Raw genomic sequence first — 10,355 nt, forward strand, 5'->3', positions numbered from 1 at the left:
CACCCGGGTCCGGTCCGGTCCGGGCCGGTCCGGTCAGTGTAGTAAATGTTTCCTCAGAGGTCGCCTGAAACCTTTATGGAGACGCAGCAGGTCTCAGCTGAAAGCTGACAGTATTCATAGAAAGTTGAGTGGAAGGAAAAAGTGACCCAGTTAGAAGCTCAGCCTTGACTGGATTGTTAAGCAGAATCCATGCGTCTGATCCTCCAGAAAGTTTCTCCAAGGGTGGATGTGAATCTAAATCTTGTTGCCATGGAGATTAAATGATTTCTCAACACTCCGGTTCCGGTCTGGTTCCGGTTCCAGTTTCAGCCCGGCCCAGGGTTTGATGAGGAGTAACATGATGGAAGCTTTCAGCTGGTTTTCCATGAGACCGTCCCTTTAAAACAGAGCTGGTGTAGAAACAAGAGGTCTCACTCTGACAAGCAGTTAAAACCAGTTTGTTCTTCCTGCCGGGACGTTTCTGTCGTTTATCTGCCGAGCAGCACGTCATGATAAAAGAACTCCAGAATGTTCAGTGAAGCTCCTGTTGAAAAAAAAATTATTTCATGAACTCCTCGAGTGAAACATACATAACTGAAGCTTTAACACATTTATTTCTCCTCATCATGTTGATTTGCTGCTCATAAATAAAAACACATTAAAGATCCGAATGTTACATCCAATATTTTGGACAACAGAAATGTCTTCTTACTGAGAAGTTTGTTTAAAACGTCATTAAAGGCCGTTTTTAAAGTGGTTCAATAAATAATTTCCTGATTTAATGTAACTGACTGCTGTCGCCATGACAACACAACCGTGACCGAGATAATAAATCTGCTCAGGATTTTAATAAAAGTAACTGATCCCTTTAAAGCTCTGCATGAAATCTGGATTCTCACCGGATCCAGATTAAAATTCAGGAACATCTGTCCCAACCAGAGATTAAACTGATGCAGTTTCTCGAGTACAAACTGAGCTCTGATTGGCTGGCTGACATTCAGGGGGCGGAGCTTCACCATCCTGGGTCTGGTTCTGGGTCTGGGTCTGGTTCTGGGTCTGGGCTGAAGATGAGGGACAGAAATAGAGAAGCTCTGAAGACAGACCTGCTCTTGATCCAGACCAGAACCGGTCCAGAACTGGGGATTAGCTCCTCCCCCATCACTTCCCCTCTTCCCCAGGTGGCTGCAGGAAGCTCCGCCCCTCTGATCCTCTCTGAGCTGCTGACACACACTGTCGGATTCTCTCTCTCGCCCCGGTTCGGTCCGGTAGGCATGCTGGGCCTGCTGGCTGCCGGTTCTGTTTTCTTCCCGGGAATCTTCCTGGGATCAAAGCAAATCCTGGAGCGGCTCATGGGACGGAGTGAGGCGGACGCAGTGGTGATCTCCGCACGGTGACACACACACACACACACACCTACACACACAAACACACACACACACACCTACACACACACACAGATACACACACACACATAAACACACACACATAAACATACACACACACACATAAACACACACCTACACACACACATAAACACACACCTACACACACACATAAACATACACACAGACACACACCTACACACACACACACACACACACCTAAACACACACACACACATAAACACACACCTACACACACATAAACATACACACACACACACCTACACACACACATAAACACACACCTACACACACACATAAACACACACACACACATCCCTGCTATGCAAACTGAGGCCTTTGCATGACCTCCATACGTTTCTCTCTGTTTATTTATTCAGATGTTTCCTCTGATCCAAACCATCACTAGTCTGCTCCCTGGACCGGAACCAGATCAGAACCAGAACCAAAACTCCCACCTGGGCTCCAGAACCGACCCGTGAGAGCACACACCTTCCAGTTCCGGTCCGGATTCTGATTGATCTGGTTTTTATTTGATCCTTCGTTCACTGGTTCTGGTTCTGGTTCTGGTCTGGTTCTGGTTCTGGTCTGGTTCTGATTCTGGTCTGGTTCTGGTTCTGGTTCTGGTTCTGGTCTGGTTCTGGTTCTGGTTCTGGTCTGGTTCTGGTTCTGGTTCTAACCAGTCTAACCAGTCTAACCAGTCCTCCCTGTCCTCCAGTCTGGTGTCGTCTCTCCAGGCCGTCATGGCGTCCTCGGCCGGATGGACCATCGTCTCGTCCTGCAGGGACGTCATGGAGGACAGGTGAGGACGTCCTGCTTAGTTTTCCTCCAGTGTCACTGTAAAAAGATTGGTTTGTCCTCCTGAGATGACATCATCTGATGATGTCATCTCAGGAGGACAAACCAATCGCTGCAGCAGGTTTCCTGTCAGCCTGTAATCTGATTACCGATTTGGGATTATGGAGCCGAGCTGCAGGTTATTTCGGCTGCTGGCTGATCCTCCTCGCTGAGCATGCTGGGAAACGGCGGGGAGGACGGCGGCTCACTGGTTTCCTGATTTCCCAGTCAAAGTTCAGCACTGGTCCGACTCCCATTTGGTTACCAAATCACAGCGAGAGCAGAAAGGAAGTGAGCGAGTCTCACCTGCAGCAGCGCAGAGGGATCATTATTATTATTATTATTATTATTATTATTATTATTGTTGTTGTTATTATTATTGTTGTTATTATTATTATTATTATTATTATTATTGTTGTTGTTATTGTTATTATTGTTGTTATTATTAGTATTGTTATTATTATTATTATTGTTGTTATTGTTATTATTGTTGTTATTATTATTATTGTTATTATTATTGTTGTTGTTATTGTTATTATTGTTGTTATTATATTGTTATTATTATTATTATTATTATTATTATTGTTGTTGTTATTATTATTATTGTCATTATTATTATTGTTGTTGTTGTTTTTATTATTGTTATTATAATTGTTGTTGTTGTTATTGTTATTATTATTATTATTATTGTTATTATTATTGTTATCATCTCTGCCAATAATATTGCTATGCTGATGTTTTCTATAAAAACTGTTCATATCAGTGTTTTTATATCAGTAAAAAAATCTAAATTATAGAAATACAAAAAAAACAACTTGAAAAAATGTTTCTCTATTTTACTCAAACACACAAGAGAAAACTTTTCCATGTGTGTCTTTATTATTTATTACACTTATTGTTGTTATTATTATGGTAAAATCCATAGGATCTTCCATTACTTAGATTTAATCTGGGATTTTCAGATTAAATGATTGTTTTCATAATTACTGATTATTTTTCAACATTCAGTTCTGAACAGAACCAGAACCGACCAGGTCAGCAGAACCTGCTGCTGGTTTTGGGTGTTTTTGAGAGTCCAGAATGACCCGGTTCTAACCTTTGACCCGTTCTGCTCCCCCTCCTCAGGCACTGGCTGGCCGACGCCTACATCCTGTTCGCCACGCCGTATTTCTGCTACGACCTGGTGGCCATGTTCCTGTGCTACTGGTTCAGGCTGCGGGTCAAAGGTCACCAGGAGGCGGGGCTTGACGGCGGCTCGGTGCGCGCCGTAGTGTCGGGTTTCCTGCGCCGGGAGGTTCTGATGGTTATGCATCACGTCTTCATGGTGGCCTTCTGCTGCCCCGCCTCTCTGGTAACTATGGCAACGCTGGACCCAGTTCAGGAAGAAACTGGAACCAGTTTGAAGAGAAACTGGAGAATGTCTGACATCACATCTAAAGTTCTCCAACTTCTTCATATGTGGTTCTTTTTTCTATTTTGGGCCGGTCCAATATGAGGCCAGAGAGGTTCTGTCGGAGCCTGTAATGAAGCCTCCAGCCTGCAGGTGGCGCCACCTGTCTGTTAACAGCCTTATTAACTTACTGTGAAACCAAGTTCTGGTTCTGGAGAGAAGAGCCTGGTCCAGATGGGTCAGGGAGCCATCGGAGGTCACTGACCCCTGACCTCTCTCCCTCCAGGTGTGGCGCCGGGGGCGGGGCGATTACTTCCAGGGCCTTCTCTTCCTGGCTGAGCTCAGCACGCCGTCTGTCTGTCTGGGGAAAGTTCTGATCCAGGTAAACTTATGTTCTGGACCCAGTCCGACCCAACAGAACCACTCAGAGTCCGGTCGGGTCCAGGTGTTTGTACCTGACCAGGTGTGTCCATCAGTTCCAGAAGCAGGACTGGCTGTTGCATCGGATCAACGGCGCCGCCCTGCTGCTCATCTTCTTCTGCTGCAGAGTTCTGCTGTTCCCCTACCTGTACTACGCCTACAGCAGGTAACACACCAGACCTCTCTGACCTCGTTGACCTCGGTTCGGCCTGCTGGCGGGTGAAGCTGATACGGTCCCGGTCAGGAGGTCAAGAGGTCAGGGGCTTCACTGATGCTATTTACCTCAGATCGTCTGTTATTGGCCAAGCTGACCACAGCGCCCCCTTTCTGCTGCTACTGCAGGTACGCATCCATCCCACTGTACCGGGTCCCCCTGGTGGCTCCCTGGCAGTGCAACGTGGGGGCCGCCCTGCTGTGGCCCCTGCAGCTCTACTGGTTCAGCCTGATCTGCAGAGGAGCGCTGAGGGGACGAAGACAGGGAGGGGACGGGGACAATGAGGGGACGCTGAGGGGACATGGACACACTCAGGGGACGAAGACAGGGAGGGGACGGGGACAATGAGGGGACGCTGAGGGGACATGGACACACTCAGGGGACGAAGACAGGGAGGGGACGGGGACAATGAGGGGACGCTGAGGGGACATGGACACACTCAGGGGACGAAGACAGGGAGGGGACGGGGACGCTGAGGGGACATGGACACACTCAGGGGACGAAGACAGGGAGGGGACGGGGACAATGAGGGGACGCTGAGGGGACATGGACACACTCAGGGGACGAAGACAGGGAGGGGACGGGGACAATGAGGGGACATGGACACACTGAGGGGACATGGTCACACTGAGGGGACGGGGACAATGAAGGGATGGGGAGGTTTTCTCTGTTTGGTTCTTTTGGGTCTTTTTGATTTTTCTGCTAATTTCCTCAGTTCTTCGTCTATAATTCATATTTTTTATTTTTTCATGTTGCTTTTTGTGGGGTTTGTATTTAAAATGTTGTAATAATAACTTGATGATAATAAACATCCAAAACAAATCAAATATTTAATCACTGAAGACGTTGGTTGAAACTGCAGAGCGGAGAAACATTTTTATATTTTCTTCAAACTTTAATTTGTTGCTAAACGAAATAAAAATGAATAATTCATGAAACCATTTCAGTTTCAGGGATTTATTCTGAAATTAGAAAAAAATGTCAACATGATTCTGTGCGAGTCGTCTGAAGATCCGGTTCTTCCTTCTGCAGCCAGGAGTCCTGACGATCTGCGCTACCTCGTCAGATTGTCCTACCGTAGCACGGATCGATAGCTATCTGTCCATGCTACCCGTCTAAAACTGCTGCCGCCATGTTTACAAACAGCAGCGGCTTATTAATGTTCAATATATTGGATTATTTGAGTGACTGAAGTGGAAGCTTAGCAGTTCTGGTTAGCTTAGCATTGGATAAATCAGTCCCACATTGTATTAATAAAAAAGTGATTATAATTAGACTAATATATATCTATATATAGATATATATGTAGAGAGAGAGAGAGGAAACACAAGAAGTCATAAATTGACACATTTACCTTTTTCTCTCTGTATTTTGAAAACCTACTGGATCATTTCCTCTGCAGCTCAGTGACAGCCAGTCGTTCTTGTTTTCCACCGTCTGCTGCTGAACTTCGTCACCATGAGGCAGGAAGGAACCGATTCATGCAGATCCAGGGGCTTCAGGGCAAATATGTGCTTTTTGGTCTGGGAGCCAGGGCCGGTCCAAGCCTCCATGGGGCCCTCAGCCAAATGATCAAATATATATTATAGTAAAAACAAATCACTTCAAAGTGAAGTTGTGTGTTTTGGTTATTATAAAGACATATAAATTATTAGGGGCCCCAAGGTGGCCCTGAGGCCCGAAGCGGCTGCTTAGTTTGCTTATGCTTTGGGTCAGCCCTGCTGGGAGGGGTAAAGTAGAAAACACAAAATAATTAATTTTGTAATTGACAGGGTCCCATTTTTAATATATTCTCTGTAAAAAATAGTGGAGGGCCCCCTGTTGGTCAGGGGCCTTTGGAAATGTCTAACTTTCCCTGATGGGGGCCCCTGAACTGGATTGTTCCAGGGTTTTTTCAGTTGTTAGCGCCCCCTGGTGGCTCGACTGGGTGCGGCCCGGGTCACACTGTGGAGAAATGAAAATGCAATAATCAAGTTTTGGATATTTTGAATATGAAATATGCTTCATATTGCTGCACTGTGTTAACCCTTCTTAAACTTTTCTTCTCACTATAGTTTGAAATGTTCATGATAAAAGAAATAACCTTGTTTGCAGTTAGACAAGGAGAACAAGATGCAGCTTTTAGCGGTAAAAAGTGAAATATTTAGTTTCATGTAAGAAACTCTTGAAATAATTGTCAGCCAGTGGAGAGTTTATGCTCCAGTCTGAATGTGTGAGAATGGCTGGAGGGATGGGCCCCAGCAGTCCGGACGACGGGGCCCCAGCAGTCCGGACGACCGGCCCCGGCAGTCCGGACGACGGGGCCCCAGCAGTCCGGACGACCGGCCCCGGCAGTCCGGACGACGGGGCCCCAGCAGTCCGGAAGACGGGCCCCAGCAGTCCGGACGACGGGGCCCCAGCAGTCCGGAAGACGGGCCCCGGCAGTCTCTGAGTCTCTAAACAGCTTCACAGCTATTTCAACCCCTCGCTCACTTCTCGCTGCTTCTCCAGCCTTCGGCCAATCACAGGGCGCGGCGAGGCACAGTGCGCCATGACGTCACGCGCTAGAAGTTTCTGGAGGTTTCTCTCTCAGCACAATCCACAGTTTCCGGTTCCATCCTTCAGAATAAAAGGTAAAGAATTAAATGGTCAAGACCTGAATGTCTCGCAGATTGATCTTATTTTGAAGGGCCGGATTTGCCGTTTGTTTCAGTTGGTTTGTATTTTATCTTTAAAATACAAACTGTCAGAGGCTGGAGCGCCTCTTTCCCGTTGGTTCTGGAGAGAAGAACCAGAACCTTCAAAGCGTTTGGAAACATAAACTTATCAATCATTGATGTGGTTCTGACAGAATTTTGTTTTGTGTTATGAACTCATTTCGATTAGTCGTTTCATTTTGACTTCAGTTTTGTTTCAAAGTAAAATGATTTTATCCTCAGTGACTAAAGTTTGGTTCAAATAACTGCAGGTTATCAGTGATGAAAGGAAACAGCAGCTGCATCATGAACAGAGCAAAACACACAGAAGAGTGAAACTGTGACGTCATGGCTCAGTTTAAAAGCAAGCACACAACAATCAGAAAAACTGCGGTGCAGAATATATTTGTCTAATTGCGAGACATTGTGAACTAGATTGAATTAAATAGTATGTTCATAACCCTAAGTGAACCTGGAGAGTCCCAGTCCTGCAGCGGCTCCTTCAGTCTAAAACCTGAAATATCCGACAGACTGAACAAACCTCCGGCCTTCAGGAGGATTTCTGCGCTTTATTGAACCAACATGTTGATATTTTTGCTGCAATATTGTCTCCGTCATTCCCGCTCTGGGAGCTTCTGGAAACGCAGTGAAACCATCGGGCTTTTCTGTCTCTTTCTGACATTTTCTCGGAGCGACCAGAAGCCGGGAGAAACTTCTAGCGCGTGACGTCATGGCGCACCGTGCCTCGCCGCGCCCTGTGATTGGCCGAAGGCTGGAGAAGCAGCGAGAAGCGAGTGAGGGGTTTAAATAGCGGTGAGGGCGAAGCTGAGACAGTTAGAGACTCAGAGACCTTCAGAGGACATCAGGAGATCCAGCAGAGGAGAAAGAAGCATCACAGCGCAGGAACCTCTGGACCACAGTAAGTTCTCACTTTTCTTCTTCTCTGCGACTCCAGGCTGAATTCATGCTCTTATCAACTGGGACACAGAAACACACCTTGTAGAGTTTAGTCAAAGACTGAAACATGCCCAACAGATTTGCGGAGCAAATGACGCTTGAACGTGTCCAAGGCGTCGCTGAACGCAGCTTTACAGAAAGCAGTCAGATTGGAGCAAAACCTGCCACAAAGTCCAGTAAAAACCTAAAGCATCTGAAGTGTTTCTGAGAGGGACTAATCCTCCTCTCCTCCTCCTCTCGTGTGTCTCTGCTGGTTCAGGTCTGAAAGGAAACCCAGCCAAGATGTGTGCAGCTAAAAGCGTGGCCGTCGGCATCGACCTGGGCACCACCTACTCCTGTGTGGGGGTTTTCCAGCACGGAAAGGTGGAAATCATCGCCAACGACCAGGGCAACAGGACCACCCCCAGCTACGTGGCCTTCACCGACACCGAGAGGCTGATCGGGGACGCGGCCAAGAACCAGGTGGCCCTGAACCCCAGCAACACGGTGTTTGACGCCAAGAGGCTGATCGGCAGAAGGTTTGAAGAGCCGGTGGTGCAGGCCGACATGAAGCACTGGCCCTTCAAGGTGCTTTCAGAAGGAGGCAGGCCCAAAATTCAGGTGGAGTACAAAGGGGAGAACAAAGCCTTCTTCCCCGAGGAGATCTCCTCCATGGTGCTGGTGAAAATGAAGGAGATCGCCGAGGCCTACCTGGGCCACAAGGTGTCCAACGCCGTGGTCACGGTCCCCGCCTACTTCAACGACTCTCAGCGACAGGCCACCAAAGACGCAGGCGTCATCGCGGGACTCAACGTCTTGAGGATCATCAACGAGCCCACGGCGGCCGCCATCGCGTACGGTCTGGACAAAGGCAAGACTGGAGAGAGAAACGTCCTGATCTTTGACCTGGGCGGAGGCACCTTCGACGTGTCCGTCCTGACCATCGAGGACGGCATCTTCGAGGTGAAGGCCACGGCCGGAGACACTCACCTGGGAGGAGAGGACTTTGACAACCGCATGGTCAACCACTTTGTGGAGGAGTTCAAGGAAACACAAGAAGGACATCAGCCAGAACAAGAGAGCCTTGAGGAGGCTGCGCACAGCTTGCGAAAGGGCCAAGAGGACCCTGTCCTCCAGCTCCCAGGCCAGCATCGAGATCGACTCTCTGTTCGAGGGCGTGGACCTGTACACCTCCATCACCAGGGCTCGCTTTGAGGAGCTGTGCTCCGACCTGTTCAGGGGAACCTTGGAGCCCGTGGAGAAGGCTCTGAGGGACGCCAAGATGGACAAGGGCCAGATCCACGACGTGGTCCTGGTGGGAGGCTCCACCCGAATCCCCAAGATCCAGAAGCTGCTGCAGGACTTCTTCAACGGCCGGGAGCTGAACAAGAGCATCAACCCGGACGAGGCGGTGGCTTACGGCGCCGCCGTCCAGGCCGCCATCCTGACGGGAGACACGTCGGGGAACGTCCAGGACCTGCTGCTGCTGGACGTGGCTCCTCTGTCCCTGGGGATCGAGACGGCCGGAGGAGTGATGACGGCCCTGATCAAACGCAACACCACCGTCCCCACCAAGCAGACCCAGGTGTTCAGCACCTACTCCGACAACCAGCCCGGGGTCCTGATCCAGGTCTACGAAGGGGAGAGAGCCATGACCAAGGACAACAACCTGCTGGGCAGGTTTGAGCTGACAGGAATCCCGCCCGCGCCACGAGGGGTCCCGCAGATCGAGGTCACCTTCGACGTGGACGCCAACGGCATCCTGAACGTGTCGGCGACGGACAAGAGCACCGGCAAAGAGAACAAGATCACCATCACCAACGACAAGGGCCGACTGAGCAAAGAGGAGATCGAGAGGATGGTGCAGGACGCCGAGAAGTACAAAGCCGAGGACGAGTTGCAGAGGGACAAGATCGCTGCCAAGAACTCCCTGGAGTCCTACGCTTTCACCATGAAGAGCAACGTGGAGGACGAGAGCTTGAAGGGCAAGATCAGCCAGGAGGACAAGAAGAAGGTGCTGGACAAGTGCGAGGAGACCATCAGCTGGCTGGAGAACAACCAGCTGGCTGAGAAGGACGAGTACCAACACCAGCAGAAGGAGCTGGAGAAGGTGTGCAACCCCATCATCAGCAAGTTGTACCAGGGAGGGAGGCCCACTGGCAGCTGCAGAGAGCAGGCAGGAGCCCACAGCCAGGGGCCCACTGTGGAGGAGGTGGACTGAAGGACCACTGGAGGTTTCACCTTTTCTCACCTTGATCCTAAAGCTGCTGGGCCATGAAATAAAGATGAGAAAAACTATTCCAGACTGTTTATTGTTGTGAAATATGTTTTAAAAACGGAGCTGTAATTTTAGATGTTCTTGAGTCTTCATCATCATCACAATTGAGCTGTAAAAACTTTGTTTGAACTGTGATCATTAAAGTTGTAAATATTTTACAGGGTAAACATGTTTTTCTTTGCTGGACAATGAAATAAAAGATTAAAAGTGAAAATTTTCTGAT

The 10,355-nt window shown here is 48.6% G+C and overlaps 2 protein-coding genes across 4 annotated transcripts; both read left to right on the forward strand.

Moving 5' to 3' along the window:
- The first annotated feature begins 89 nt into the window (after nt 1-89).
- Nucleotides 90-5,171, forward strand: LOC129373831 (ceramide synthase-like). 3 transcript variants are annotated; one of them, XR_008607405.1, is made up of 6 exons: nt 90-1,369; nt 2,101-2,184; nt 3,345-3,570; nt 3,896-3,991; nt 4,086-4,284; nt 4,372-4,457. XR_008607405.1 is itself a non-coding variant. In XM_055051916.1 (6 exons), exons 1-6 carry the CDS (start codon nt 930-932, stop codon nt 4,589-4,591), a joined length of 1,176 nt encoding a protein of 391 aa, XP_054907891.1. In that variant the 5' UTR covers nt 90-929; the 3' UTR covers nt 4,592-5,171. The 3 variants fall into 3 exon arrangements, 2 of the variants coding, with proteins under 2 accessions (XP_054907891.1, XP_054907892.1); XM_055051916.1 differs by having other exon boundaries at nt 4,086-4,195; nt 4,372-5,171; XM_055051917.1 differs by lacking the exon at nt 2,101-2,184 and having other exon boundaries at nt 4,086-4,195; nt 4,372-5,171.
- Nucleotides 5,172-7,518: 2,347 nt separating this feature from the next.
- On the forward strand, nt 7,519-10,346 carry LOC129373828 (heat shock 70 kDa protein 1-like). Its single transcript, XM_055051913.1, is given in 3 exon segments — nt 7,519-7,837; nt 8,135-8,900; nt 8,902-10,346. Coding segments are annotated over 2 exon segments (1,917 nt in total). The 5' UTR covers nt 7,519-7,837; nt 8,135-8,157; the 3' UTR covers nt 10,076-10,346.
- Nucleotides 10,347-10,355: the final 9 nt, after the last annotated feature.

This window comes from Poeciliopsis prolifica, unplaced genomic scaffold (genome assembly GCF_027474105.1).
Source record: "Poeciliopsis prolifica strain line A6 unplaced genomic scaffold, Auburn_PproV2 SCAFFOLD034, whole genome shotgun sequence".
Classification (NCBI taxonomy): Eukaryota; Metazoa; Chordata; class Actinopteri; order Cyprinodontiformes; family Poeciliidae; genus Poeciliopsis; species Poeciliopsis prolifica.

Bases quoted from the DNA above. Each gene is read 5' to 3' on its own strand.
- LOC129373831 (XM_055051916.1), top strand. From the start codon at position 930: ATGCAGTTTCTCGAGTACAAACTGAGCTCTGATTGGCTGGCTGACATT. The intron at 1,370-2,100 runs GTGACACACACA...CCTGTCCTCCAG, and splicing joins GCAGTGGTGATCTCCGCACG to TCTGGTGTCGTCTCTCCAGG. The intron at 4,196-4,371 runs GTAACACACCAG...CTGCTACTGCAG, and splicing joins CTGTACTACGCCTACAGCAG to GTACGCATCCATCCCACTGT.